General features: G+C 52.1%; 2 protein-coding genes across 4 annotated transcripts in view; both read left to right on the forward strand.

The window, feature by feature from the left end:
- Positions 1 to 3,934: 3,934 nt before the first annotated feature.
- On the forward strand, positions 3,935 to 9,937 carry ZNF408 (zinc finger protein 408). 3 transcript variants are annotated; one of them, XM_019948229.3, is made up of 5 exons: positions 3,935 to 4,140; positions 4,444 to 4,721; positions 5,931 to 5,992; positions 6,215 to 6,474; positions 7,537 to 9,937. In XM_019948229.3, exons 1-5 carry the CDS (start codon positions 4,092 to 4,094, stop codon positions 9,054 to 9,056), a joined length of 2,169 nt encoding a protein of 722 aa, XP_019803788.1. In that variant the 5' UTR covers positions 3,935 to 4,091; the 3' UTR covers positions 9,057 to 9,937. The 3 variants fall into 3 exon arrangements, with proteins under 3 accessions (XP_019803788.1, XP_019803786.1, XP_073664977.1); XM_019948227.3 differs by having other exon boundaries at positions 3,935 to 4,721; XM_073808876.1 differs by lacking the exons at positions 3,935 to 4,140; positions 5,931 to 5,992 and having other exon boundaries at positions 4,579 to 5,593.
- Positions 9,938 to 10,090: 153 nt separating this feature from the next.
- F2 (coagulation factor II, thrombin) overlaps positions 10,091 to 26,459 on the forward strand; it is a 34,857-nt gene continuing 18,488 nt past the window's right edge. Inside the window, exons 1-12 of the mRNA XM_033860611.2 lie at positions 10,091 to 12,174; positions 16,381 to 18,873; positions 19,263 to 19,426; positions 20,147 to 20,171; positions 20,408 to 20,458; positions 21,900 to 22,005; positions 22,108 to 22,244; positions 23,894 to 24,208; positions 24,555 to 24,683; positions 24,778 to 24,904; positions 25,425 to 25,592; positions 26,125 to 26,298. Of these exons, the coding sequence (XP_033716502.1) occupies positions 18,795 to 18,873; positions 19,263 to 19,426; positions 20,147 to 20,171; positions 20,408 to 20,458; positions 21,900 to 22,005; positions 22,108 to 22,244; positions 23,894 to 24,208; positions 24,555 to 24,683; positions 24,778 to 24,904; positions 25,425 to 25,592; positions 26,125 to 26,298 (1,475 nt within the window). The 5' untranslated portion in view covers positions 10,091 to 12,174; positions 16,381 to 18,794. The remainder of the gene's footprint in view (positions 12,175 to 16,380; positions 18,874 to 19,262; positions 19,427 to 20,146; positions 20,172 to 20,407; positions 20,459 to 21,899; positions 22,006 to 22,107; positions 22,245 to 23,893; positions 24,209 to 24,554; positions 24,684 to 24,777; positions 24,905 to 25,424; positions 25,593 to 26,124; positions 26,299 to 26,459) is intronic.

The raw sequence follows: 26,459 nt of genomic DNA on the forward strand, positions 1-26,459 counted from the left end.
ACAGCTTCACGCTGCAGAACCTGAAGAGAACCCTGGGGGACAGGAGGGAGTTGGCAGGTCAGTGACACACTCTTTTCACCCATAACTTCTACAGCAAGCCCTCCTGCTCCCACTCTTTCCTCCTCCAAGCTCCCTTGTCCCTGTTCCTCAACATTCCTCATCCCTGCCAAGAGCTCCATGTAGCTCCTCCTGGCTTTCCTGGCTCCACACTTTTCTGGCATGTTGCCAGAAAAGGCAGCTGGGGCACAGGATGGCACAACTCAGCGCCTGCCTTCAGGCCCTCCAGCTGCATAAGGAAGAGCGGTGCCAGGCCCTGCACTGCCCACCACCCAGCTGGTTCAGTCGAGCAGTCCCAACTGCAGAGGTTCAAGGGCCATGCCCCTCTCCTCCAGGGTCATAGAGCACAGAAGCTTCCCAGGCCCCAGCAGTGATGGGGAAGAGATATTGCAAGAATCTAAGGAGCACAGGGCTGCTCCAAACCCCTGCCTGAAAAAGGTCAGCTGTGGCCCTGGCTACTCCATCCGTCACTCCTGGCCCAGGGAAGAGGAGGTAGCCAGAGACCATAAGACCTAAAAAAAAAAAGGCCATGGCCAAGGGGCCCAGCTGGGTTTGCCCCAGGACAGGAATGAGGAGCAAGAAATGGAATCTTCCTGCCAGTCACTGTGACAATCTGCAGGCTCCTGGAGGCTCCCAAGCCCAATCTACTCTGGGGGGAGCTCCTGACACTAGTTTCAAGGTGGGAAAGATCAACAGACCACCTTAAGGACTGGGGGGTACAGGTGGGCAAGGAGGAAGCCCATGACACCCAGAGTCCAGAGATCCAGGAGGTGGAAAACAGAACAACAGCTGTTGCATGCGGGGAGGGAGAGGAGCCAACTCTGCAACTGGGTTTGCCCAGGTCTGGGGTGTGGCCTCATGGATGTGGCTGAGTGCAGCCTGGAGGAGGCACCTTCTGCCCTCAGCCCTAACCGGAAGCCAATCCCTCTCCCTTCACAAGCTCACCATACGTGTGAGGGCGGGAGTTTCAATTCAACCCACTCGTCCAACCCCAAAGAGGCTGCTCTAAGTCCAGTGCATTCCTGCGGCCTCAAAAAATGACATATATGGTCACAGAATCAGCAGGGCAGATAAGGAGCACAGACAAGACCCAGGCGTGGGTAGGGAGAAGAGAGGAGAACTGTGGGCCCAGCTCCAGATCCTGAACACCTCTGAGCGATGTGACAACCGCCTGCGCACATCACAGCAAAGACTCCATCCGGATGGCAAACCGGCAGCTCCCTACTTACTTACTTAGCAACAACCTAGCAACAACTACCCTGTTACCAGGGCAACCACACTGATTCAGCAGCAAAAGCTGTTTGAAGCTCCTGAGCCAAAACTGAGCCGCCAAACAGCCAGAAAAAAACCCCAAAAAAACCCACTTATTTTTCTTCCTCTTCCTCTCCTCTGGCCTTATCTGCTACCCTTATTCACTGCTCACTACCAAAATACAAGTCCCTTACCACAAACACAGAGAAAGACGTTCTCTATTGTTTGGGAATGCGTATCTCCTAGCGAGTGCTGCTGTACCCCTCACCCCAGCTCCCCATTCCAAGCAGCCCTCAGTCTTGAGAAATCCACACCTGATTCAGCTATAAGCTCCTCCCCATATTCAACCAGGAAGCTGTGAGGACTCCCCCAAAGGGGCCCCTGGCCAGGTAACAGGGACAGAATTTAGCTCACAGTAACCCTCCCCAGGCCTGAGCCTTCTCTCCATCCCTTCTTTTTGGTTACTGCCCAGGCACCAAGAGCTCCTTCTGCCCTGCCCACAGCAGTTCCAGAGAAGTCTTTCTGCACAGAGTGGGTGCTTGATGCAGTGAAAAAAACATGGGATGAGATACATGGAGGACTGGATTATAGTCCTGACTGAGTTGCAAAGATGCTGAGCAAGTCCTTTTCCTATCTAGGCCTAAATTTCCTCATCTACAGAAGTGAAGGCTCCTCCCAGAAATATAATTCTCCAGCATTCTAAATTACTTGTGCTGAAGTGAACAACGGGATTAGAAGGAACAGCTGGGAGTTGAAGTATGTGTGAGGGAGGGAGAGGGACACTCTCTAAAAGGGAGATGAGCTTGAACTCCACCTCTTCCAGTAACTCTTCTATTTTGTCAGTTCTTCCAGAACTGACCCCTCCCCCACCCCATAAACTCCTTTTCCAGCCCAACTAATCACAGTTGTTTCCACCTCCCAGCCAGCCTAGCCTCCCTCACTACCCTCCAACACACAGCTGTTGCCCTCTGTGAGCCCAGAAGCTCAGCTCCCACTCAGTGGGAGGGGGAGGGAAGCTAGTGCAGGTCAATTGTAACATAAAGTAGTAGAAATGAAGCATCCTAGCTGCCTAAGACTCCTGTCACTTACAAGTCCTGCTCCACTCTGCAAAATAATCCTTATTGTCAGATTAGTTTTTCCCTTCTCAGTTGGTAAAATCTCTACCTTTACAATAATCTTCAAGAATCACTTTAGGCAGGCGTGTTAACCTTTGGGAAGTCCTAGAGCTCTCTGAAATTCTGGAGAAATTTATGGACTTTTTCCCTAAGAAAAATCAGCACATGCATGAAATCTTGCATGAAATTTTAAGGGGTTCACAGGCCCTCTTTCCCGTTTAAGAAACCCTGCCTACTCAAAATTACATCTGGCACAGAGTTGATGCTCAGTCATTTGCTGAATGACTGAACAAATCAATTTGTATCCTAAGAGGAAAAGGGAACCAACCACCATGAACTGGATACAAATTATCTTTTCACAACAGCACCAGTGAGGTATGTATTACTAAACCCATTTTACAGTTTGAAAAACCGAGGACCAGAAAAAGTAAGCAAGTTGCTTAGGGTCATACAGCAAGGTCAAGATTTTAATCCATGTCTACCTTAAGGTGGTCGCTTTGTGCAGGTCAATCCCTCAATACTTCTCTAATGGACTGTCATTCAAGAGATTCTCAAAGTTCTGCAAAAGGGCAAAGTAAAGCTTCTCTTTTAATCTCCTCCATGGACAACTGAAATAACAACTTAAAATCGTATTCTCTGGCCTGGGGATCGCCCTCCTAGTTGGGGCTCCAGAATTGTGAAAATGCAAATCCCACAATACAACAGCAAAACTTTTAACTACAATCACATTTGCATAGAGCTTCATGGTTTACAAAACCCGGATTGGGTGTAATTATCCCATTTCACAGATTAAGAAATAGATATGAAAGTGTGGCCTAATAAGTGGCAAAGGTGGAATACTTCCCCCAAATATCTTGGTCTTAGTTCTTCCCCAGATCGGACCAGGGAGACTTCCCCTTCCCACGAGCTTGCTCAATGACAGCGAGCGAGGAGGCCAGGAAGAAGGCAGCAAGGAAGCAAAGTCCTCTCACTTCAGACCCTCGAGGCGGGCCGAATCCCCGCAGCAGGAAGGCCAGGTTCCCAGGGCCCATTCCACCCTTGCTCCCTTCCTCGGTTCCGGTCGGATCCTCCCCATCCGGATCCCCATCCCTTCAGAAGACCAGGCCAGTCCCTTTCCTTCCCCCACCACCTCCCAGGGAGACCCCGCGCCCCGCAGCTCACCGTGGTGGGGCACCGCTCCCTCTGCCACGCCTGTCAAGGACAGGCAAACATCCGGCTACGCGGTCGAATGGGAACCACCCCCTCCCTGTCGCTTCACTCCCCAGCCACTTCCGCCACACCTCCGACCCACTTCCGACCCACTGCCCGGCCCAAACATGGCCTTCGCAGGAGCCCCGCCCACTTCCTTACGAGCCCGCTTACGTGCCCGCCTGGAGGAGAGACTGTATAACCGTCCGACTCGTCCCTCCCAAAAGGAAGCCCTTGAAACAATTAGTTCCTCTCTACCGGATACTCAAATCCCTAGTGGACCTCCGGAATTCTAAACTCGTATTGTTCTCGGACAGAGATTTGCCTCACCACTACTGCCAAACTCCCAGTCCTGCGCACCAATGAGGTCTCACTCTTACGATTCTTTCCCGAAAGGAAATTTGGTAGTCAATGACTGTTTCCGGGGGGAGCTGAGAAGGTGAGTCTCACTTCCGGCGGAGGGAGGCTTTCTGACCCGGGATGGAGGAGGCGGAGGAGCTGCCCTTGGAGTGGGAGAGACTGCAGTTCGGTGAGTGACCTGCGATGTCTCCGACCCTCGGCCCTGGCCTAGATACTCCTGACGTTCTCTGGTCAACTCTTTCCCCCCACGACCCTTTTCCTCCCGAGCCTGGCATCCTCCTTCGGTGCCCTCAGAACCTCTGGGAGCTTCTTAAGAGCCCTCGAACCGCCTCAAACTTTTCCGGGGCCCCCTTGGAGCCTTTACATATCTCTCAGACCCTGAGGCCTAGCTGGACCTCGGTTTTCTCCCTCACTTTTCCCTGCCCCACGACCTCTTGGGCCGCTTCCTCACTGTCTTTCTCTGTTCCTGCAGCCCCCGATCCACGCCTGGGCCCGGACTCAGGATGGAGCCCTTCCAGAGAAGGCTGTGCACAGGGACTCAAAGACCTCTCGCCCGGACCCACCCGAGCCATCCTCGCTCTAAAGAGCCTCCCGCGGGGCTTGGCCCTTGGCCCCTCACTCATCAAGGAGCAGCGCTTGGGGGTCTGGTGTGTTGGGGAACCCTTGCAGCCAGGACTGCTCTGGGGGCCACTGGAAGAGGAGTCTGTCTCCGAGCAGAAGGGCCATGGAGTGAAACCAAAGCAGAAGGAGGTATTGAGGGATAGGGCTTTACGTCTCCGTGACTGAAAATTTTGATCAGACGTTTCTCGGTAACTCTCCAGTTCGTTAGAAGATGCACGGTGTTTCAAGAGATAGGAGATGGTTTATGCCCTTTCTCTCAGGGACTGTCTCATCCCCTCACTTGCGGTAGCCGAGGAGGTGCAAAAAGTTATTAAAAGGTGGATTAGTAGATGGGACTTCCCTAGGTCCAGTGGTTAAGACTCCAGCGCTTCCACCGCGGGGGGCGAGGGTTCGATCCCTGGTCCGGAACTAAGATCCCACAGGCCGCACAGCGCAGCGAAAATGTAAAGAAAAAAAGTTGGATTAGTAGAGTGTCAGCAATGACGACGAAAGTCAAGAGCAAAGGTTTTTGGAATTAAAAAGCCACGGGGGGGCTTCCCTGGTGGCACAGTGGTTAAGAATCCACCTGCCAATGCAGGGGACACGGGTTTGATCCCTGGCCTGGGAAGATCACACTTGCCATGGAGCAACTAAGCCCATGCGCCACAACTACTGAGCCTGTGCTCTGGAGCTGGCGAGCCACAACTACTGAGCCCACACGCCTAGAGCCCGTGCTCCACAGCTAGAGAAGACGCCACAATGAGAAGCCCACGCACTGCAACGAAGAGTAGCCCCTGCTCGCAGCAACTAAAGCCAGTGTGCAGCAAGGAAGACCCAATGCAGCCAAACATAAATAAATAAATTTATTTAAAAAAAAAAAAGCCATGGGATCAAATCCTAACTTTGTCACATAGCTAGTTAGATGGCATGCCTCGTTTAACTCATATGTAAAATAAGGGAATGGCCGTTTCCTTTATTTTAATTCTCCAGGATTATTTGGAGCAAAAGTTGAAAAAGCACAGGTAAAGGATTTCATTGCATAAGTCCTGAAAAACAAATTTAAAGTTGATGTACCTCTTACTACTTCTTCTGTTTGGTATTCACTGAAAGGCAATAATATGTGCAATTCAGTCATTCACCACACTTTGGGAGGGAGGTGAGGGGACAGTTTTTTTGGCCTTTATTGAATGAAAACTCGAACGGCATAGTCCTATAGAGGCAGACCAGAGACCATTAACCTTCTAGGGGCTTCATCTTAGACCTGTCTCAGGAGAGGTTACATCAGGGGTTTTTTTGTTGTTTGTTTCACCCTGGTCCCCTCAAACACATGGGAGAAAGACTTTTATTGGTTTATTTCAGGACGTGTCACTAGGCCCATGGGGAGATGTGTGTGCTTGTGAGCAGAGTTCAGGCTGGACTAGGTAAGTTACAGGAGAGTATGTAGTGAAGATGCTCCTTTGAGGCTTTCTGTTGTGGCATGGGATGGAACCGGAAGCTGGCTTCTGGTTCCCACCCAGGGATCTTTGCAGTGAGTGTTCCAAAGGCATGGGATCCTTTAGGACTCAGACTGCCCAGGATCTGGGGCTTTCAGGGAGGGCCACTTGAAGGGGATCTCCTGAGCTAACTCTTGCTCTGCTTTGCAGTTTGGTGCAGCGGGGAAGGCTGGAGGGTGAGGGAAACGTGGCCCCAGTGCGGATCAGCGAGAGGCTCCACCTGCAGGTGTACCGGGTCGTGCTGCCAGGTTTTGAGCTGCTGATGTGGCCCCAGCCTCCCTCGGAGGGCCTGAGCCCCACCCAGCCCAGGCTAGAGGAAGAGGCATCCTTGGCTGTGGTGACAGAAGTGGAGTCTGCTGTACAACAGGAAGTGGCCTCCCCCAGGGAGGATGCAGCAGAACCTTGCACGGGTATGTGTCAAATAAATGCTGGCTTCCCCAATTATCACCAAAAAAACCTGTTGATAAGACAAAGCAAAGCTTATGGCATAAGACAATAGGGGAGAACAGTAGCATTTCTGAGAGGGAAGGGCAAAGCCTGGATATTTATCGAAATTTTGAAGTCTGGTATAAGGTGGATTTTTCAGTGTGGGATGGGGTCGGGGCTCGATCAGTATTGGGTAAGGATCATGACATAGTAGTTTAGGATTTGTGGAGACAGCAAGGCTAGAATTTTCAGGTAAGAGGTTCAGAGAATTTGGGGATGTAAACTGTCATTTGATGCTTTTTATTAAAGAGTGACAGGTCTTTTCCTTGGAATAAACAATATAGTTGACTCTTGAACAGCACGGGGGTTAGGGGCACTGACCCTCTGGGCAGTTGAAAATCTGAGTATAACTTACGGTTGACCCTCCGTATCCAAGGTTTCACATCTGTGGTTTTGCATCTGTGGATTCAACCATGTAGTGCTGTGGTATTTACTGTTGAAAAAAAATCCTCGTATAAGTGGATCCGTGCAGTTCAAACCTGTGTTTTTCAAGGGTCAACTGTATAGATATTTGCAAGTTTTATCTTCCTGAGTTAAGTTTTCTGGAATAGTAAGGTCACACTGACAAAGACAGCAAGTTGTGTATAAGGTTTCCAGTTTTCTTATGTTTTTTCTGTCTGGGCTGGGGATGGGGATTCCTTTATTTTCACGTGACCTAAAGTGAGGAGGTGGTGGTCTCAACTCATCCTAAGTGCATGTCTCCAGAGGGAGAACAAGGGCACTCTGGAATGGCCTTTCTCTAGAAATTATCCAGATGTCTAGACACTATGGTTCCCAGGAGAGCCTCCCCAGAAGGCACCTGAAACTGGACAGAAAGATAAACAGTGTGTGGCTCATGTTCCAGGGAAGAGACTGGTGTCATTGCTCCCATTGCAGTTCAGGGGCTGAGGAGGAGAAGACACATATTCCTATAATCTCCTGGTGAGACCACCGTGACCCCCTGCTACAGTCTCTACTAAGCCCAGCACCCCACTCTTGCCTTGCAGATCCTGGTCACCAGTCACAGCCCCGCATCCAGGCGGTGAGCCCTGGACTTAAGCCCCGAATCCAGGACCAAGTTTCCAAGGAGAGCGAGCCACTCGGCCCATTGCCTCAGGATGGCCGTGTAGATGAGGAGGACCCACCCCAGACCCAGATGCCACCTGAACCTCAGAGCAGCTCCACTCCCCAGCAGGGCCCTGAGAGCAGTGAGGCAAGTTCTTCATCTTCTGCCAGGGGCCCCCAGCTGCATGCTTACCTAGTCAGGAAGTTGCGTAGCCCCAGTGATCAGCGGCCACCCAGAGCGAAGACCTCAGAGCCCGGGGCCCAGCAGAGTGGAGAGCAGCAGCACCCTGGCTTCCCCGCATGCTTGCGGAGCGCCCCTGGCCCGGTGGGAGGCTCTCCGAAGCGGGGGCGACGGTACCGCTGTGCCGAGTGTGGCAAGGCCTTCCTGCAGCTGTGCCACTTGAAGAAGCATGCATTCGTGCACACGGGCCACAAGCCCTTCCTTTGCACCGAGTGTGGCAAGAGCTACAGCTCAGAGGAGAGCTTCAAAGCCCACATGCTGGGCCACCGTGGGGTGCGGCCATTCCCCTGCCCTCAGTGCACCAAGGCCTACGGCACCCGGCGAGACCTCAGAGAGCACCAGGTTGTACACTCGGGTGCCCGGCCCTTTGCTTGCGACCAGTGTGGCAAGGCCTTCGCCCGCCGGCCCTCCCTGCGGCTGCATCGCAAGACACACCAGGTGCCAGCGACCCCTGCCCCGTGCCCGTGCCCTGTGTGCGGGCGGCCCCTGGCCAACCAGGGCTCCCTGCGGAACCACATGCGGCTCCACACGGGGGAGAAGCCCTTCCTGTGCCCACACTGCGGCCGGGCGTTCCGCCAGCGGGGCAGCCTGCGCGGGCACCTGCGGCTGCACACAGGGGAGCGCCCTTACCGCTGCCCACACTGCGCTGAAGCCTTCCCCCAGCTGCCTGAACTGCGGCGCCACCTCATCTCCCACACTGGGGAGGCCCACCTGTGCCCCGTGTGTGGGAAGGCCCTCCGGGACCCCCACACGCTGCGCGCGCACGAGCGCTTGCACTCAGGTGAGAGGCCCTTCCCGTGCCCCCAGTGCGGCCGTGCTTACACGCTGGCGACCAAGCTGAGGCGCCACCTCAAATCCCACCTGGCCGACAAGCCCTACCGCTGCCCCACCTGTGGCATGGGCTACACTCTCCTCCAAAGCCTCAAGCGGCACCAGCTCAGTCATCAGCCCGAGGCACCCTCCAGCCCACCCTGTGTGCCGCCTGCCTCTTCTGAGCCCACCGTGGTGCTCCTGCAGACCGAGCCAGAACTACTGGACACGTGCAGTGAACGGGGCGGGTCCCCAGCCCCGGACGTCTTCGAGGTCACCCTTTCCGAGAGCCAGGATAAGTGCTTTGTGGTGCCCGAGGAGCCAGGTCCTGCTCCCAGCCTGGTGCTCATCCATAAGGACGTGGGCTTTAGCACCTGGGCAGAAGTGGTAGAGGTGGAGACGGGCACCTGACCACCCTCAGCTTCCCTCAGCAGAGCTCTGTATAAAGACTGGTGTTTCTGAGCTTGGGTGTCTGGATCTTTCTCTTTGGGTTCCCTGATAGAGACTAGTGTATGAGAAGCAGGTCGAGGACTCCCCTTCCTGCTTATGGACGACCACTTTGTTTCCCAAGACTCTTAATAAGGTAAACCACTTCTAGATGTGAGATCTTTTTATCAGCTTCCAGGAGAGCTTGTCCTGCCACCCTCCTTGGGAACTCCTCAAGGTGCTTGTTCTTTAAACGTTGTGGAAGTGACCCTGCCCAGTGAGGTAGCCAGGTCGCAGGCAGCACTGTTACCCTGCTGGCGTGCTTAGTGCTGGAATAGTCACTCCCATCCAGCTCCCTGAAGGACAAGCATTTCTATTTGGAACCAAACGGAATGACTTGTGAAGGTTAAAAGGCCAGAGACACTCCGCTGACAAGTCTCTGAGTCAGGCGTTAGATTATTTGGGCAGCTTTTCTCACCACCGAAGGCCTGTGAGGTTGGTTTTTGTTCTGTGCTGAAGGACACCAGACTCATTGGAGGTGGTTAGGGCGGGTCTGCACCCTTGTTTGTATCTGGCCGAAGGCAGCCCTGTTGAGGGAAAGAGCGAGGAATGAACATGTGTTTCCTGCTTCATCAGCTGCGGGCCTGGCCTGCCCGAGGTGCTGGGGACGCAGCTGTGGACAAGACAGGCAGCGCCCTTTACAGAGCTCAGGTCTATAAGGGGCAAAGAACGACAGTAAGAGTTTAAAGAGGAGCACTCCCCGGTGCTGTGGGTGTGTTTAGTGGGATGGGTTCACTTGTGGGCCTCAGGGAAGGTGTCCCCAAGAAATTATAATGATAATAAACAGCATTTGTTGTGGGCCAGTCCTTTATGTGAGTTTATTTCTGTAATCCTATAGCAATCCTGTGAGATAGTTATGAGGACAGTCAGGAACAAAGAGCTGTAAGTGTCCTGCCCAAGGTGACAGAGCTACTAGGTGGCAGAGCTGAGACTCAAATCCACGTAGTTTAGCACTGGAATAAGGCTCTTAATCTCCACACTCTAGTGTCCCGCATTTCAGCTGTGACTTGTTGGTTGAGGAGGTGTGGGGGAAGGTGGGGATGTGAGGGGCTGCATGTGAAAAAGCCCCATGGTGTGAGACCCTGGGTGTGAGCCCTGAGACCAGCATGGCTGGAGCAGAGAATGAGGGGAGGGGGGCAGGGTCAGGTCACAGAGGCCTTGCTTCAAGAGTTTGGACTTTATTCTCAGGACATTGCGGGGCTCTTTGAAGGGTTTTGAGCAGGGGAATGATACGATCAGATCCATGATTGAAGAGACCACTGGAGAGGATTAGTGGGTAAGGTGCAGTTGTGGGGAAATCAATTAGGTGGCTGGGAATGGGTGGTAGTGGAAATGCAGTCATTCACCCAACAAATACTGAGCACTTCCCGCGTGCTGGTTGTTAGGGGTATGGCAGTATTAACAGTCTCCGCTCTCGTGTAGTTACGTTCTGGTGTGGCAAGAGCCAATAAACAAATACATGTCAGATGATGGTAAATGCAGTGAAGAACAGTAATGCAGTGGAGAGGTCGAATGGGGAGTGTGACTTTACAGAGGGCGGTCAGGGAAGGCCTGCAGTAACGCGACAGAGACTTGAACTACGGAGAGGAGTGAGCCAGGCTGATGTCTGCAGAAGGAGCTGGATTCCAGTCAGAGGAAACACTACCAGCAGAGCCCAGCGAGTTCAAGCAAGAGCAAGGAGCAGAGCGGCCAGGGCGGAGCGTGGAAGGAGGTGAGGGCAGGGGCTGTAGGCTGTGGGGAGGGCTTTGGGTGGACAAGTTCTCTGAGAGGTAGAAGTGACCAAAGTCAAAGACTGAGAGAGAGAGGAAGATCTGACTCCTGCTTTCTGACTTAGCAAGTTAGGTAGCTGGTGGGGGGGCGGGCGCGGGACAGCTATGATTTTGGCTGGGGATGGTTTGAGTCGAGGTGCCCTTGGGAGAGATCTCAAGAAGGCAGTGGGAAATGGGCACAACCTGTGGGGAGAGGGGAGGCTCCTCAGGAGAGACTAAGTCAGCATCCGATGAAACAGGAGAACCTGCAACGTGTAAGTTGCAGAAGCTGATGGAAGAGCATCTCAACAAGGAAGAAGAGGGTAACGATGTCCTTTGCTGTTGAGAAGGTTGAAATTTGCCAGTCGCTGGTGAGCTGAGTGAGGGCAGTTGGGAGCCAGACTGCATTGCTTTGAGGAGGGGGAGGCAAGAGAGACGGGAACTTACATTCTTGTTCCATCCTCCTGTCCTGCAAATGGTGTTGTGCTGCATGTTTCACAGATGGGGAAACAGGTTCAGAGCGGATTGGTAACTGCCGAGACCGCACATTCAGTAAACAGCAGAGCCAGGATCGTGACGTGTCGTGTCCTCTGGCTTCCCAGCACTCAATCTCCGTGTCATAAGCAGCCCCGTGTCTCCTGCTTTGCACTGACTTTAACCCATCCACCCACCCGGTGTGAATAACTTCGTGGCAAAGCGTCATTCTGAAACTGTCCAAGGAGAGGGAGGACAGCAAGGGATGGTGACGACGATCTGTGGAGAGAAAGGCCACACCATCCAAAGCCTGAAAAACAGCTGCTAATACTAGTTTTGAGTCAGCCAACCCCCTGACTCAGCCTGGTGGGTCCTACTCTTTTCCAGCTCCAGCTTCAGGCGGGTCATTCCAAGTCAGGTAACCTCTCAGCTGTGTCTGCCCAGCGTTGTTAGCTAACTTGGGGACATACCCATTGCTTGATACTGAACAGTGCAGGGAAGTGGGGATGCTTTGGGTTGCTGGGGAGGCCTGCCGACACCCCACAACTGTCCTCAGACCAAAACCTGGGATGTTTACCCCGCTTTGTCACATCCCCACACAGATGAGGGACTTTCCTCTCCACTGAGACTGTCCCTGGTGATGCAGAGCAGTGTCAGATCAAAGCCAACAAATTCATAGCCACCTGGTTTGAGCATGTCTGCTCAGCCAGCGCTCATGGCTGAAGTGGGAATGGGCATCGGAGAGCATCGTCCAACTTCCTCACGTTACAGATGGGAAAATGGAGGCCGAGAGAGAAGTCACCTTCTAAGGCATGAGACCAGTGAGTAGCAGAACCGGGACAGGGCCCAGGTCTTCTGAAACCCACTTTAGTGCCCTTCCAATGAAAATAAAGTGCAATGACAGTTCTTGGAAAGACTGATAACTGGAATATTTTTTTTCATTGAGAAAATATCTCCCCCCAATCAAAATAATTCTTGTGTCATTATAATGTTGAAAGTCCCTTTATTCCCTACTTCTCCTTTTCTCCATCCCCTGATAAAGTCACTTTGAACTGTTTGGTGTATATAGCACTGAATTTGAATGCTGCTTCTTGCTATAGAGCAAAGTTGCAGTGAAAATGTTGCTGGACACCTTTTCACAGATGCAAATTTTTTTTTAATTGGAGTATAATTGCTTTACAATGTTGTGTTAGTTTCTGATGCACAGAGAAGTGAATCAGCCATATGCATACACACATCCCCTCCCTCTTGGACCTCCCTCCCCCACCCCATCCCACCCAACCAGGCCATCACAGAGCACCGAGCTGAGCTCCCTGTGCTGTATAGCAGGTTCCCATTAGCTATCTATTTTACACATGGCAGTGTATTTATGTCAAACCTACTCTCCCAGTTCATCCCACCCTCCCTTTCCCCCACTGTGTCTACACGTCCGTTCTCTACGTCTGCCTTTCTATTCCTGCCCTGCAAATAGGTTCATCTGTACCATTTTTCTAGATTCCACACATATGCATTAATATACGAGATTTGTTTTTCCTCTTTCTGACTTACTTCACACAGATGCAAATTTAAATTCACAGGGTGAGGGGACTTCCCTGGCGGTCCAGTGGTTAAGGCTCCATGCTTCTATTGCAGGGGCCACAGATTCAATCCCTGTTCGGGGAACTAAGATCCTGCATGCTGCATGGCGAGGCCAAAAACAAACAAACAAAACCATGCAGTGTGTGTGTAGCTGCTGAGCCAAACGTCAGAAAGTGCAGGAGATAAAGAATCTTTTATCCTGATTTGCAGCTTTAATAGTGTGAAAAAAAATCTTACAATAGAATAAAATTTGATTCATGTTTAGGGACCTTTAAACAATGCAGAGCATCATGGACTAGACAAGTTCAGGTGTGGATCATGGCTCTGCCCTTAACTAGCTGCATAAACTCAGGCAAGTTACTTCTCCATGCCTCAGTTTCCTCATCCATAAAATGGGGATAGCTGTAGTACGTACCTCATCAGTGCTACATACCTGGCACATGGTGAGCAATTAATAAATTGTAGCTGGTTATTAATAGTATTGGAATCAGCCCTCTTAACTTGGAAGACAAGCAAGATTGAGGTACATGTTGCCTACAGGTAGTGCTTGTTTGGGCAGGTCAGCATCACTCACAATAGTTTTGTACTTTGGGTGCGTGTCCTCTGGGTATACGGTAGTCCCCCTTGCAGCGATGGCCTGGGAGGCAGGAGTCGAGTCCTGGTCCTCGCCCAACTCTCTGTATGACCTTGACCAATTAGCTTCCCAGCTCAGAGGCTCCATTTCCTCACAGTGACATGAGGAAATTGGACCAGATCAGTGGGTCCCAATCTCGGCTCCACCGTGAAGCCCTTTTGGTAACTTTTTTTTTCTTCTGTGGGTCCTGTATTTAAAAAAATTTTTTTTATTAAATAGAAACTCATATTTTTGAGTCAAAATAGAAAACTGTTGATCAGATTGAGGAAGAAATAAGGTAATTAACCATCTAAAAAGACATAATTTCAGCCAAAAGGGAAAAAATTATTTTTGTCTTAAGATAAATTTACAATTTTTGAGTTCTTTTTTTTTAATATGCAAAGGGACAAGGCCACCCTGTAGTACATGCACAGAGCCCTAGGCTTTAGAACATCTGGATTGGGACTTCCCTGGCAGTCCACTGGTTAAGACTCTGGGCTTCCACTGCAGGGGGCACAGGTTCAGTCCCTGGTCGGGGAACTAAGATCCTGCATGCTGCGTGGCGTGGCCAAAAAAGAAAAAAAAAAAAAAAAAAGAAAACAGAAAAAAAACCCCAGAATGTCTGGATTTAATAATATCTGATCTCCTTTCCAGCTCTGAAATTCTGTAACTCTATGTCCTGGAACATATTTCAACTGTTTTCAGTGATTATAGAGCTTCGCTTTACAGTATAATGCTGGCTTCACTCGTGATTTTGTTTGATGCCAACTTGTTGGGCAGAAATGCAACCCCTCGTTATGGCCTTGTTCTCAGAGGGAAGTAGGATCTGTTTTAAGGGTGCAGGTATGTGTTTGTGTTGAAAGCAGGAATGACACTCTTGGCTGCAAGTACCACTGGGCCCAGAGAGAGTTCCAGAGAGACGGTTCCTGGCTGGGAGGCTTGCAGGGGGCCCTGCAGCCTGAGGGTGTGCTCAGTCTATTGGGACCCTGCACCCATGGAGGTGCTTGGATCCCTCCAGAGGCACATTTACAGAGGGGTGCTCTCCTTTGGTCCTCTCTGCAAAACAGAGGGTAGGTACAGTCTTGTGTTCACCCAGGAAAACAGGGAGGCTGTCCAACTAGAACCCACTTGATAATACTAGCCTCCATTTATTAAGGAGTTAAGTCCACTTTTCACTGTGAATGTTGTCAAACACAGAACATTTAAAAGAATAATGTAACAATCTTGTTACTGCCTAGATTTAATTATCGCTAACATTTTGCCCTGCTTGTTTCATCTTTGCTGTAAATCCTTCAGTGTAATCTGTAACTCCATGAGGAATTAAAAAATATATAATAATGTGTCATATAACACTTAGCAAATTAACACTAATTCTTCCATATCATTGCATATCTAATCTATGTTTAGATTTTCTTATTTGTTCTAAAATAGTCTTTTTACAGTTGATGTGTTCAAAGGTTTAAATCGGTCATGGTCATTTTATTCCCTTCATGCATTTGGTTGTTAGGTCTCTCTTAGGTTTCTATGATTCTGAACAGTCTTTCCCACCCACCCCTTGCATTGCCACATCATGAATTTGTTAGAGAAACCACGGTCACTTGTCCTGTCAAATGTCCCTCATTCCTCGTGGTGGTGTCTAACTTATTCCTCTGTTGTCTGTATTTCCTGTAAACTAGTAAGTAAAGCTAGAGGTTTGATCCAGCCTAGGTTCACTCTTTTAGGAAGAACACTTCATAGGCAGCATTGTGGATTTCCTGTTGCATCATATCATGTAATAGTGCTATTTATTGAGTGCTTACTGTGTGGCAGGACTTGTGAGACTTTACAGACATAATATGCTTTGGGGGAGTAATTTAGTTTTTACTTCATAACGCCTAAACTCTGAATCCAGCTAAACCTGGAAGGAGACAAGGGGTATATGGAATCCAAAGAATTACAGCGAGTCAGAGCACAAAGATAACAGGATTTAAGAGCTGGGAGGTGCTCTCCAGAGGAACAAAAGGAATGGTGGGGATAAGATAAAACACAAAATCAAATTTCTCAGAATGGCCTAGAGTCTTCTTGCTGGTCTTGCCATTCCTGGACTCAAAATGCCCATGGCCTCCACAATATCTGTGCTCTCTCTCTCCCGGCCAAAGAACCCATGCTTGCCATCCAACCCATCAGTCTTAGTTGTGCAGACAGCCCACAGAGCCATTTGGGTTGGGTCCAGCATTTGCCAAGGACCAGATGTCTGGACATATTCAAAGTGAAGTTCTCATCAGAAAAGTTCTCCCCCTAAATGGACTTGCTGTGTGTACTATTATGGCATGTAAATTCATCATCCTGACGCATAAATCCAGGAATAAGCCTTGGAAAGCAGGAACCCTTATAACCAGATCTCATCTTCCCAGTGCTTAGAGAACCGAAGTTTTCTCCTTGGGAACATCGTCTGTAAACAGCTTGTAAACAGTAGTCACGGCCCAAGACTTGCCCCTTAACAGCCACGTCTGCTCGTGAGTGTGCCATGGACTCAGCAGGCTGCAGCTCCGAAGCAGAGTCTGCAGAGTGACCAGTATGATCTTATTTAAGTTCTTCGACAACAGCCTTGTGCAGTGACTATTGTTATAATTCTGATTTTACAGATAGTGAAACCCAGGACCAGCCTCCTAAATCAGTGCTCTCATTCATGCTGCGGTGCTTGTCTGTCGGGAGTGATGGGTTCTGACAGCGAGGGAACGAGGGGGAGGTCAGCAGGCCCCTGGCTCCGCCCGAACCCTTCGTAGAAGAGGTGCCATGTGTTATGTGCTTTGTCCTTCTCCCTGCCAGCAACATCCCCTTCTCTTCTCCCTCTCAGGTTGACTCAGCACTGGCCCAAGCCTGTCCTCGGAAAAAGGAGGATCACCTACTTGAAGCAGGAAGGACGAAACCGCACCTCTCTTCTCTCCACTTCTCAAGGCTCTGCCCCCTTCTCTTACTCAAGGAATTTTTAAAGAAATGAGTGAGGTGAGATCTTTTCACCATTCCTCTCCAAGAAAAAAAGAAGAGTAGGCTCCACATCATTAGTCAACAGGGAATACAAATTAAAACCACGATGAGACACCTACACATCTATCAGAATGGTTGATGTGAAATGGATGGATGAGACAGAGGTTGGTGAGATATGAGTGGCCAGAAGTCTTCAAACATTGCTGGTGGGAGTGTAAACCAACACAACCGCTCAGGACAACTATTTGTCAGAGTTGCTTATTAAAACATACGCCTGCCTTGTGACCCAGAAAATCCATCCCCGGGCATGTACCCAATAGAAATTAGTGCTTATCTACACCAGAAGCCTGCATACGAATATTCACAGCCACACTATTCATTGTAGCCCAAACTGGAAACTAATCCAAATGCCCATCAGCAGGTGAACGGATCAATGAAATTACAATACTCATGTAGTGAAATACTACATAGTTTTAAAAGGAACAGACTACTGATATGTTGATACACATAACAGGGATGAACCCCAGAAACATGCTGAGCAAGAGAAGTCAGACAGAAACAGGTACATGCTGCTGGTTTCCATTTACATGAAGTTCGAAAGTAGGAAAACTGATTTATGGTGATGGTGGTTAGACTAGTGGTTATCTCAGGGATGACTCCAGCAAGTATGTTGGGGGCTGGAAATGTTCTCTCTCTTGATCTGAAGGGTGTATGCATACAAATTTGAGGTAAACACTTAGGGGGACTTCCCTGGTGGCGCAGTGGTTAAGAATCCGCCTGCCGGCACAGGGGACACGGGTTCAAGCCCTGGTCCGGGAAGATCCCACATGCCGCGGAGCAACTAAGCCCCTGCGCCACAACTACTGAGCCCGCGAGCCACAACTACTGAAGCCCGTATGCCTAGAGCCCGTGTTCCGCGACAAGAGAAGCCACCGCAGCGAGAAGCCCGCGCACCGAAATGCAAAGAGTAGCCCCTGCTCGCCACAGCTAGAGAGAAAGCCCATGCGCAGCAACGAAGACCCAACAGAGCCATAAATTAAAAAAAAACAAACAAAAAAAACGCTTAGGAGTGGTTTCAACATTACCGTATGTAAGCTAAACCTCAATTTTTAAAATATATAGAAAAATAGGAAAGAATATATGTGTATAATGTAAATATATAAATATATATGTAGGTATGTAGGAACTGGGCCACCCAGGCATTAAGCTGATTCGTAGGAGTCGAGTCCTGGTCCTCAGTTCTCTGCCAGCCCTGCCTCCCCTGCTCTGCACCGGGCCACTCCCTGTGATCTTCCCAGACTGCACATGTCCGCAGTCCAGACCCTGAACGGCCAGGCCCTAAGGAGAGCGAGGTGAGAGCCTGTGCTCCCTGTGTTCCTGCTCTTTGGCCCTCTGTCCTAATGAGACCCAGGACTAATATTTACCTTTCATACTGCAAACTGGAAGTGGGGGAGGGCTGGGCAGGGGTAGTGTGGGACCAGCATCCAGTCTAGGCCTGGCATGGGGCAGATAGGGGGAGAGGGAGGGCCCTGCTGTGGAGACCAGGGATTTGAGCTGCCCCTGTTCCGGGCCAGGCCGCATCCTGGGAGACCTGGGAGAGAAAATAGACCAGAGGGCCTGGCTCCTCCTTCCAGGCAACCACCACACACAAACACAGCTCCCTGGCTCCCAGACAAGGAAGAGTGGAAATGGGACCCTCCATCAGTGGCTGAGAGGCCGGGGCAAATGTTGGCCGGCCCTGCCCCAGTATGTCCTGGGATAAGGTGGCCGCTCTCATCTGGCCACACCCTCGCCTCCATTTTCTTACGTGCATGTGGTGATTACAGAAAACTCCCCACTGGTTTACATCCATATAGCTACTCATTATTAAGTTCTTACTATATATTCATAATCTCCTTTAGTCCTCACAACAGGATACTCTTCCCACTGTACAGATGAGGAAACAGACACACAGAGATCAAAACAACCATCACCATGTGTTAGGATTGCAAGGAGCCTCAGGAAGATCTTGTGACCCCACTGGCCCAAGTTCGCCTGTGTCTCTGAGAGGGAGGTGCTGGATGGTGGCTACACTGGTCTTTGCTCTGGGACTTCCTCCCAGACCACCCATCCCTGGTCCCAGGAGGACCTGTAATCCCAGATGGCGGGGGCGGACTATCTATCCACCTGTCCCCACGGCCCTGACCTGCTGACCTCTGCTTCCTGGCTGATTTCTTCATGTTGGTTCAACATTAACCCAGAGGGGTCAGGACAAGCCCTCAGAGTCCTGGGAGCGGACACACTATGGCGCACGTCCGAGGCCTGTGGCTACCTGGTTGCCTGGCCCTGGCTGCCCTGTTTAGCCTTGTGCACAGCCAGCATGGTAAGGGGGGCCTGGAAGCTGGGACAGGCTGGCGGACTGGGATGTAGGCCTGTGGGCTGCGGTCCCCTGGCTCGACAGAGAGCACAGGGCTGGCCCCCAGGTGGCTCTTGGCTCACTGTGTCCAGCTTAGGGAAGGAGCCAGGTGCTCAGGGCTGGACAGACAGTGACTACTTCTCTCTTGCAATATGGGGGTTGGGCTGGGGGTGATCCATGAAAGGAGGGGGGCTAGTGGCTGCCGTTAGCAGCCTTTCAGGTCCTGCCACCATCCTAGACACCCCCTTTCTGGAAGCCAGCAGGCAGGCCAGGCTTGCTTCCTGCCCTAAGTGGCTGGTGGTGGCTAAGACAGCCTGGGCCCCTGAGGCCACTGTCCCACGCCCCTTCTCCTGCAGTGTTCCTGGCCCCTCAGCAAGCACTGTCGCTGCTCCAGCGGGTCCGACGCGCCAACAGCGGCTTCCTGGAGGAGTGGCGGGAGGGCAACCTGGAGCGAGAGTGTGTGGAGGAGCAGTGCAGCCGTGAGGAGGCCTTCGAGGCCCTGGAATCTCCCAGTGCCACGGTGAGGCCCCAGGGAGGGAGGGCTGGGGGTCCCTCCAAGGGGGCCCTTGGTTCCTGCAGGGGCACCAAGGAGGGGAGTGGGGAGCATCACAGCTCTTTGTTGATAACTTCATCTCTGGCCCCGTTTCCCTGGGCTGCCCTGATGAGTGGCTCAGCCTTTCTAGGCGGCCCCAGTGCCTGGGTTATGTCAAGGCCCCAGGGTACGGTAAGGCTCCAGGACGTTGGGGGGCAGGGGGGCCTCCTCAGTCTTTAGACATCTGTCTATGTTGGGATCTCTGGAGACCCTGGCCCTGGCCACATGGCCTCTCAACTTTAGCTTTGCTGCTACTTCTGTGCCACCCTTGGGAGGTGGGTCTCTGGTCAGGCCTGGGCCTAGGCCTCAGTGTTCCAGGAGCCTTTTGAAGCTTTCCCTTCCCTGGGGCTCTGCCTGGGCCCCTCTTCTCCAGTCTACCCCACCCCCGGGAATCCCTTTCAATCTTGTCTGGCCAGGGGCGGGGGGGCAGGCGGTGGGGAAGGCAGGGAGCTCCCCTCTCCTCAGATACTCTTCTCCTCTGCGGGCTTGGGCTTTTAGAAGCAAAAGTAGAAAACTCTGCCACAAACCTCCCCAGAGCGTGACCAGGGTAATGGAAAGGGGAAAGTATAAGGAGAAGACAGGAAGTTTACAAAAAAACAAAACAAAACAGGATCCTACCACAGCCTCACACTCAGCCTTGTTTTTCAGGATGTGTTCTGGGCCAAGTACACAGGTGAGCACTGGGAAGGGTTTGCTCCAGGAAGGGAGTCCTGGGGACCCAAGTTAGAGGGTGCCCCACTCCAGAGAATTTTCTGATCCATCCAATCCTCCATTCCTCCACCCACGCCTCTTTCCTTCCTTTCTTCCATACGCGTCCCTTTCTCTCCGTTTCTGAATGTCATCCCACCCTTCACTTGAACCTGTCCTATCCCTACCTCAATCTCAATGATGTTTCTGGGTCTTTTCCAGCTTGTGAGTCATTGAGGAAACCTCGAGAAAAGCTCATTGAATGTCTGGAAGGTGAGGAACTGACATGAGGGTGTGGGGACAGGATAGGAGGGGACAGCCTGGGAGAAGAGCAGAGTAGGGGTTGGGTAGGAGTTGTGGCCCATGGGTGGTGGCCTCTAGCAGCTGACATTGCCTTTCTGGTCCTGCGGTCAAGGATGTGTCTTTGCACCTGGCTCTGTGCCTGGCAGTCAGTAAGATGATTAATATTGGAGGAACAAATGAATGCACGGGCAATGAAATAATGTTTAAGGCCTCATTCTCATCAGAGCCCCTGCCCATGCCAATCAGTCTTCCCCATGTCCCCAAGGCAGAGCTTCGATGACGTCACATTCTTTCTCCAAAACCTTGAGTGGCTCCGCATTGCCCCGAGAATAAAGCACAGGCTTCTTAGCCTAGTGAATTTTGCAGGTTCTGATCTTAACCTTCCCTTCAAGCCTTATCTACCATTGCACCAGCCCTGAATCCAGCCCCCCAGCTTGCTGACAGCAAGCACTTCTCTCAACAGGGCAAGATGTTTCTAGATCCTGGCCCCTGCTTACATTATCATCTCCCCCTGGAGCAGCCATCAGTGCCTACTGAAAACCCCCCTATCCTTCAAGAATTAGTCCACATGCCACCACCTTGCTGAGCCTTCAAGGTGCATCCTCCCTCCTCCACGGCATTCTGAATACACCTTTAGTATGACAGTAGACCCCACAACATGGAACTCTTTAATCACACTGGCTATGCTTTCATTTGTTAAGTAATTTATTCAATAGACATTTCACTAAGCCCCTGCTGTGTGTCAAGCTCTATGGTTGAGTGCTGGGGATTTTAAGAGAATCAGGGAGCTCACAGTTTCATCAGAAAACAAAAATACAAAACATCAAAGTAATTGATGGAAGAGTTCTGTTCCAGGTGCCAAAGAATTCCAGGAGGGGGAGCATTTCGTTTGCTGGCAGAATCAAGGACTGCTCCCCAGAAGAAGTAGAGTTTTACTTGGATTTGTGGGATGCACTGATGAATAAATAGGAAAGCATGGCCAAGGCAAAGGAAAGAGCACGTGCAAAGGCCCTTAGGCACGAGGAGCTAAGATAACAGGACACCTAGACCAGGGCCAGATTCGGAGAACCTTGTTCACTTTTTCATTCTGCTGGCTATGAGGAGCCACTGAATATTAGCTCTATGAGGGCAGGAACCTACTTGACTATGACTGTCTTATTCATTGCTGTGTCCTTAGTACCTGGCATAGTGCCTGTCACATGGTTGTCACACAGTGGGCACTCAGTGAATATTTGGTAACTACGGTTAAATGGATTGTAGAACTGCTGGGTACAGAGGAAGTGCTGAGTAAATGCAGGTTAAGGGTCATGGACCAGAGGTAGCTTGGAGGGGATGGACCGATAGAGCTTTACTAGGAGGGAAGCGGGGACAAGTCCTCAGTGTAGGAGACCTGGGCTGGGGGTCTCTGCAGGTAACTGTGCCGAAGGTCTGGGTATGAACTACCGAGGGAACGTGAGCTTCACCCGGTCAGGCATCGAATGCCAGCTGTGGAGGAGTCGCTACCCACATAAGCCGGAGTGAGTGATGGGCAGGCCTGTCTGCCAGGGGTCTGAGAATAGGGGGTGAGGAGACACTGGGGGTGGGGGAGACGCCTCCTGCTGAGCAATTTTCTGTTCCAGAATCAACTCTACCACCCACCCTGGAGCTGACCTGCAGGAGAATTTTTGCCGCAACCCAGATGGCAGCATCACTGGGCCCTGGTGCTACACTACGCTCCCCACTGTGCAGAGGGAGGAGTGCAGCATCCCTGTCTGCGGTGAGCTGGGGGAGATCAGGTGGGCATGGCCAAGGCCCATGGGTCTTCATGGGCCTGGCAGCACCGGATGGGAATCAAGATCCTGGCTCCCTTTGAGCTGGTGTTAGTTACTGACGACATATTTGAGCTTGTTGGTTAGTGAAGTCAGGAGACCAGAGAGAGTTAGGTTCCAGCCTCCTCTCCTCCCTCCACAGCCTTTGCTTCCTTATGATCCAGGATGTGGCCCATTCTAAATATGCTTTACTTCCTGCTTGAGGCATTCTTCCCTCCAGGAAGCCCTTCCTAACCATTTCAGTCCATGTACCCTTTGCCGAGCATCACAGAGCAAGCCTCGTACAGTCCAGCCCTGCATGATTCTGTCATCATTATTTCCCATGATGTGTCAGCTAGCTATAGCCATAATAATGCTGCAAACCCCACAAAATCACAAACAGCCACAAAAGCTGGGGGGCATACACCGATAAGCATTTCTTTCTTCTTTTTTTTTTTGATGTGGACCATTTTTAAAGTCTTTATTGAATTTGTTACAATATTGCTTCTGTTTTGGTTTTTTGGCTGCGAGGCACGTGGGATCTTAGCTCCCCGACCAGGGATTGAACCCACACCCCCTGTATTGGAAGGGGAGATCTTAACCACTGGACCTCCAGGGAAGTCCCGCATTTATTTCTTATGTGTCTGAGGTTCAGCTGGGGTGGCTCTGCTGATCTCAGCTGCACTCGCTCACGCGTCGGTGGGGTCCAGGTGTAGGCTGGGCTCGGCTGGTGGCCCTACGTCAAACAATGGGTCCAACTGAGCTTGGCTCCTTGTGTGGGTGGGTCCATGTCTGCTCCGTGTGTACTCATTGTGGGGGGAGGCTGAAAGGCAGCAGCTTCTTCCATGGGGGCGGCAGAAATACCAAGCAGTGAGCAGACACACATCTTTAAGCCTAGGCTCAGAACTGGCAGAGTCAGCTCTGCCCACATGCCATTGGCCAAAGCAAGTCCCATGATCAAGGCCAAGGTCAAGAGGTGGACCTTTACACCTTTGCTTGTAAAATAACAGGGCAGAGGATGTGGATCCAGGTGGATCCAGGTAGGAGTAAAGAATTAGTGCCAGTAACTCAATCTACCAAACATGGGTTGCTCTTCTTTGTCCTTCATGCATCCCTGTAGGACCCAGTGAGGGATGCTGGGGCCAGTCTTACAGCGAGTTGCCAATCATAGTAACAAAAACAGCTACAGTTTACCAAGCCCCCACCCCTGAACACCTATGATAAATATGTTGCAGGCATGCTGAAACTGACCTACTCCCTGTGTAGACATCCTCAGTGGATCCCAGCTATTTTTCCTACTGTGCCCTTGTGAAAGCACAGAATCCTTAAACTCCAGGCAGTCACTACCAATAGATTACAGATAGCGCAGGAGATGAAACCTGGTTCCTATCTCTGGCTTATTATGCACCAGACACTTAGGCCATATATTTTGTTTAAATCTCTCAATAACCCTGCAAAAACGCATTAGTATTCCCTTTCATAGGCAAGCAGACTGCGGCTCAGAGAGGATAAGTGACTTGAGGTCTATAGGATAAAGGCCGAAAGGCAGGGATTCACATCCCGTCTGGCTCCACGTGTGGTCCCACCCACTCTGCTCCTCTGTTTCCTCACCCACCAGGCCAGGAGCGAGTCACTGTGGAGCTGACCTCAAACTCCAGAGACTTTGCAGTGAATCTGTCACCTCAATCAGAAATGTGCATCCCTGATCGCGGCCGGCAGTACCAGGGGCACCTGGCGGTGACCACACATGGGTCTCCCTGCCTTGCCTGGGCCAGCGAGCGGGCCAAGGCCCTGAGCAAGGACCAGGACTTCAGCCCGGCTGTCCCACTGGTGGAGAACTTCTGCCGCAACCCAGACGGGGATGAGGAGGGCGCGTGGTGCTACGTGGCCGGGGAGCCTGGCGACTTTGAGTACTGCGACCTGGACTATTGCGGTGAGAGGGCAGGGCAGGGGACATGAGACAGAGGACACAGCCTGGAGGGAACAACAAGAACAGTGCCTCCCCTGATCTAAGGCTTTACCACCTGATCTAAGGCTTACCACTCACCAGTGAGTGCATTCATGACACCTGACGTTAACCAGGTGGGCGTAATCCTAGCTCCACCTTACAGCTGAGGAAACTGAGGCCCACGAGGTTTGGTTTCCTAGTAACGCAGGTGCGCTTGCGCTCTTAATCTCTACACCAGACGACCTCCGCGGCTGCCTGGGGGCTTGGGGAGGTCAGAGGGTGGGTGAGGAATGGCCTGGCCCAGCCGCAGCTGGTGTCTGGGTCCCTGCAGAGGAGCCGGTGGATGAGGAGGTGGGATATGGGCTGGGCGAGGAACCGGATGCGGCCATAGAGGGACGCACCGCTGCGGACACATTTCAGCCCTTCTTCGACGAGAGGACCTTCGGCGCCGGGGAGGCAGGTCAGGCGGCGACCGGAGGGGCGCGGGGCCGCGGCATGGGGGCGGGGGCGGGTGTTGCAGCGCTCTGCCCCTAACGGTCCCGCTGGCTCGGCAGACTGTGGCCTGCGGCCTCTGTTCGAGAATAAGTTGGTGCAGGACAAAACGGAACAGGAGCTGTTCGATTCCTACATCGAGGGGCGCATCGTGGAGGGCCGGGATGCGGAGATTGGCCTGGCGCCCTGGTGCGTGCTCCCTGCCCCCACCGACCCCTTGCGCGCCTGCATCCCGCGCCCTGGGAGACTCCTCCGCCCTCACAGGTCTAGGCTCCACAGACAACCTAGCCCAGCACCAACATCTCATCGAACCCTCACAGCCACCTTTTGAGATTGGGTTTACTACTTCTCCAAAGCAGATGGTGAAGCTGAGGGTCGGAGCGCTTAAGTGACTCGCCTAAGTGGTGCTGCTAGTGAATGGGTTACAGAGCAGGACTAGATTCCTGTTCTTCTGACCCCAGAGCTGTGCTAAGCTGTGCCACCTCTGGCCTGGAAGAAGCTTGATGAGGGGAGGGGGGTGCAAAAAGCAGGTGGCAGCCCCGCGGTGTCACATATATGCCCCGGTCCCCAAGAACGGGAAGGTCAAGCTGGGGTCTGGGCCCAGTAGGGAGCTCTGTCCAGTTAGTTCTTAAACCTGGGACTTTGCGCTTGTAGGGCTGGTGGAGGGGCAGCCCTCCCACCTCCCAATGCTTCCCACTTCTTCTCCCAGGCAGGTGATGCTTTTCCGGAAGAGTCCCCAGGAGCTGCTGTGCGGGGCCAGCCTCATCAGTGACCGCTGGATCCTCACCGCTGCCCACTGTCTTCTGTACCCGCCTTGGGACAAGAACTTCACTGAGAATGACCTTCTGGTGCGCATTGGCAAGCACTCCCGCACCAGGTACAGAAGTGGGGGCCCATGCGTGTCTGGCAGGGGTCCGCGTCCTCCCGAGTGACTGTGAGGGGCTCTGGTGACTCTGGGCCACGAGGGATATGTCTGTACATCTCCCACAGTAGAAAACCCTGTAGGCTCTGCTGTAAAGTCTATGTGGCCACATCCTGACTGAAGCTTGGACCTGGGGACAGAGAAACTAAGCCTTTGCAGAGAGCAGAATCCTGGCCTGCCCTTAGCACCCTTCCAGGCACCAGGACATGGCCCAGGTGTGACCTCTGAGTAGAGGCTGTTGGGATCAGGGCCTACAGGCTGCGTCCCTCCCCCTACCTGCCTAGGCTGTTTGATCCCAAAGCTCTGGGCAACTTCAGGCCAGGAAGAAGCTGCCAGGACAGGAGCCGGCCCTCTCACCCTCACTGGTGGCCTGCTGGTTACGCTGACTCCCAGACCCTGAGGGCAGGCAGTTTTCTTCCTCGGGGAACCAGCTGCCCCTCATTGGGTGGCCTACAGCTTCTCCTTTTCTCTGCTGGGGTCTGCACAGCTATGAGCGAAAGATTGAAAAGATCTCCATGCTGGAAAAGATCCACATCCACCCCAGGTACAACTGGAGGGAGAACCTGGACCGGGACATCGCCCTGCTGAAGCTCAGGAAGCCCATCAGCTTCACCGAATACGTCCACCCCGTGTGCCTGCCCGACAAGGACACAGCAACCAAGTGGGGCGGCCAGAAGGGCAGCCGGGGGGGGGCTGGGGGGGGAGCCGAGGGGGTTGGCCAGGGGGCAGGTGGTTGGGGGGCAGCCAGGGGGCTGGCAGCTGAGGACCTGGGCTGGGTTCTGGGCCTGACTCTGACAGCCTATTGCCTTGCCGAAGTTCCTT

The sequence above is a fragment of the Tursiops truncatus genome, chromosome 8 (genome assembly GCF_011762595.2).
Source record: "Tursiops truncatus isolate mTurTru1 chromosome 8, mTurTru1.mat.Y, whole genome shotgun sequence".
NCBI classification, from domain to species: domain Eukaryota; kingdom Metazoa; phylum Chordata; class Mammalia; order Artiodactyla; family Delphinidae; genus Tursiops; species Tursiops truncatus.

Bases quoted from the DNA above. Each gene is read 5' to 3' on its own strand.
- ZNF408 (XM_019948227.3), top strand. From the start codon at position 4,155: ATGTCTCCGACCCTCGGCCCTGGCCTAGATACTCCTGACGTTCTCTGG. The intron at 4,722-5,930 runs GTATTGAGGGAT...GGTTTATTTCAG, and splicing joins TGAAACCAAAGCAGAAGGAG to GACGTGTCACTAGGCCCATG. The intron at 5,993-6,214 runs GTAAGTTACAGG...TCTGCTTTGCAG, and splicing joins CAGAGTTCAGGCTGGACTAG to TTTGGTGCAGCGGGGAAGGC.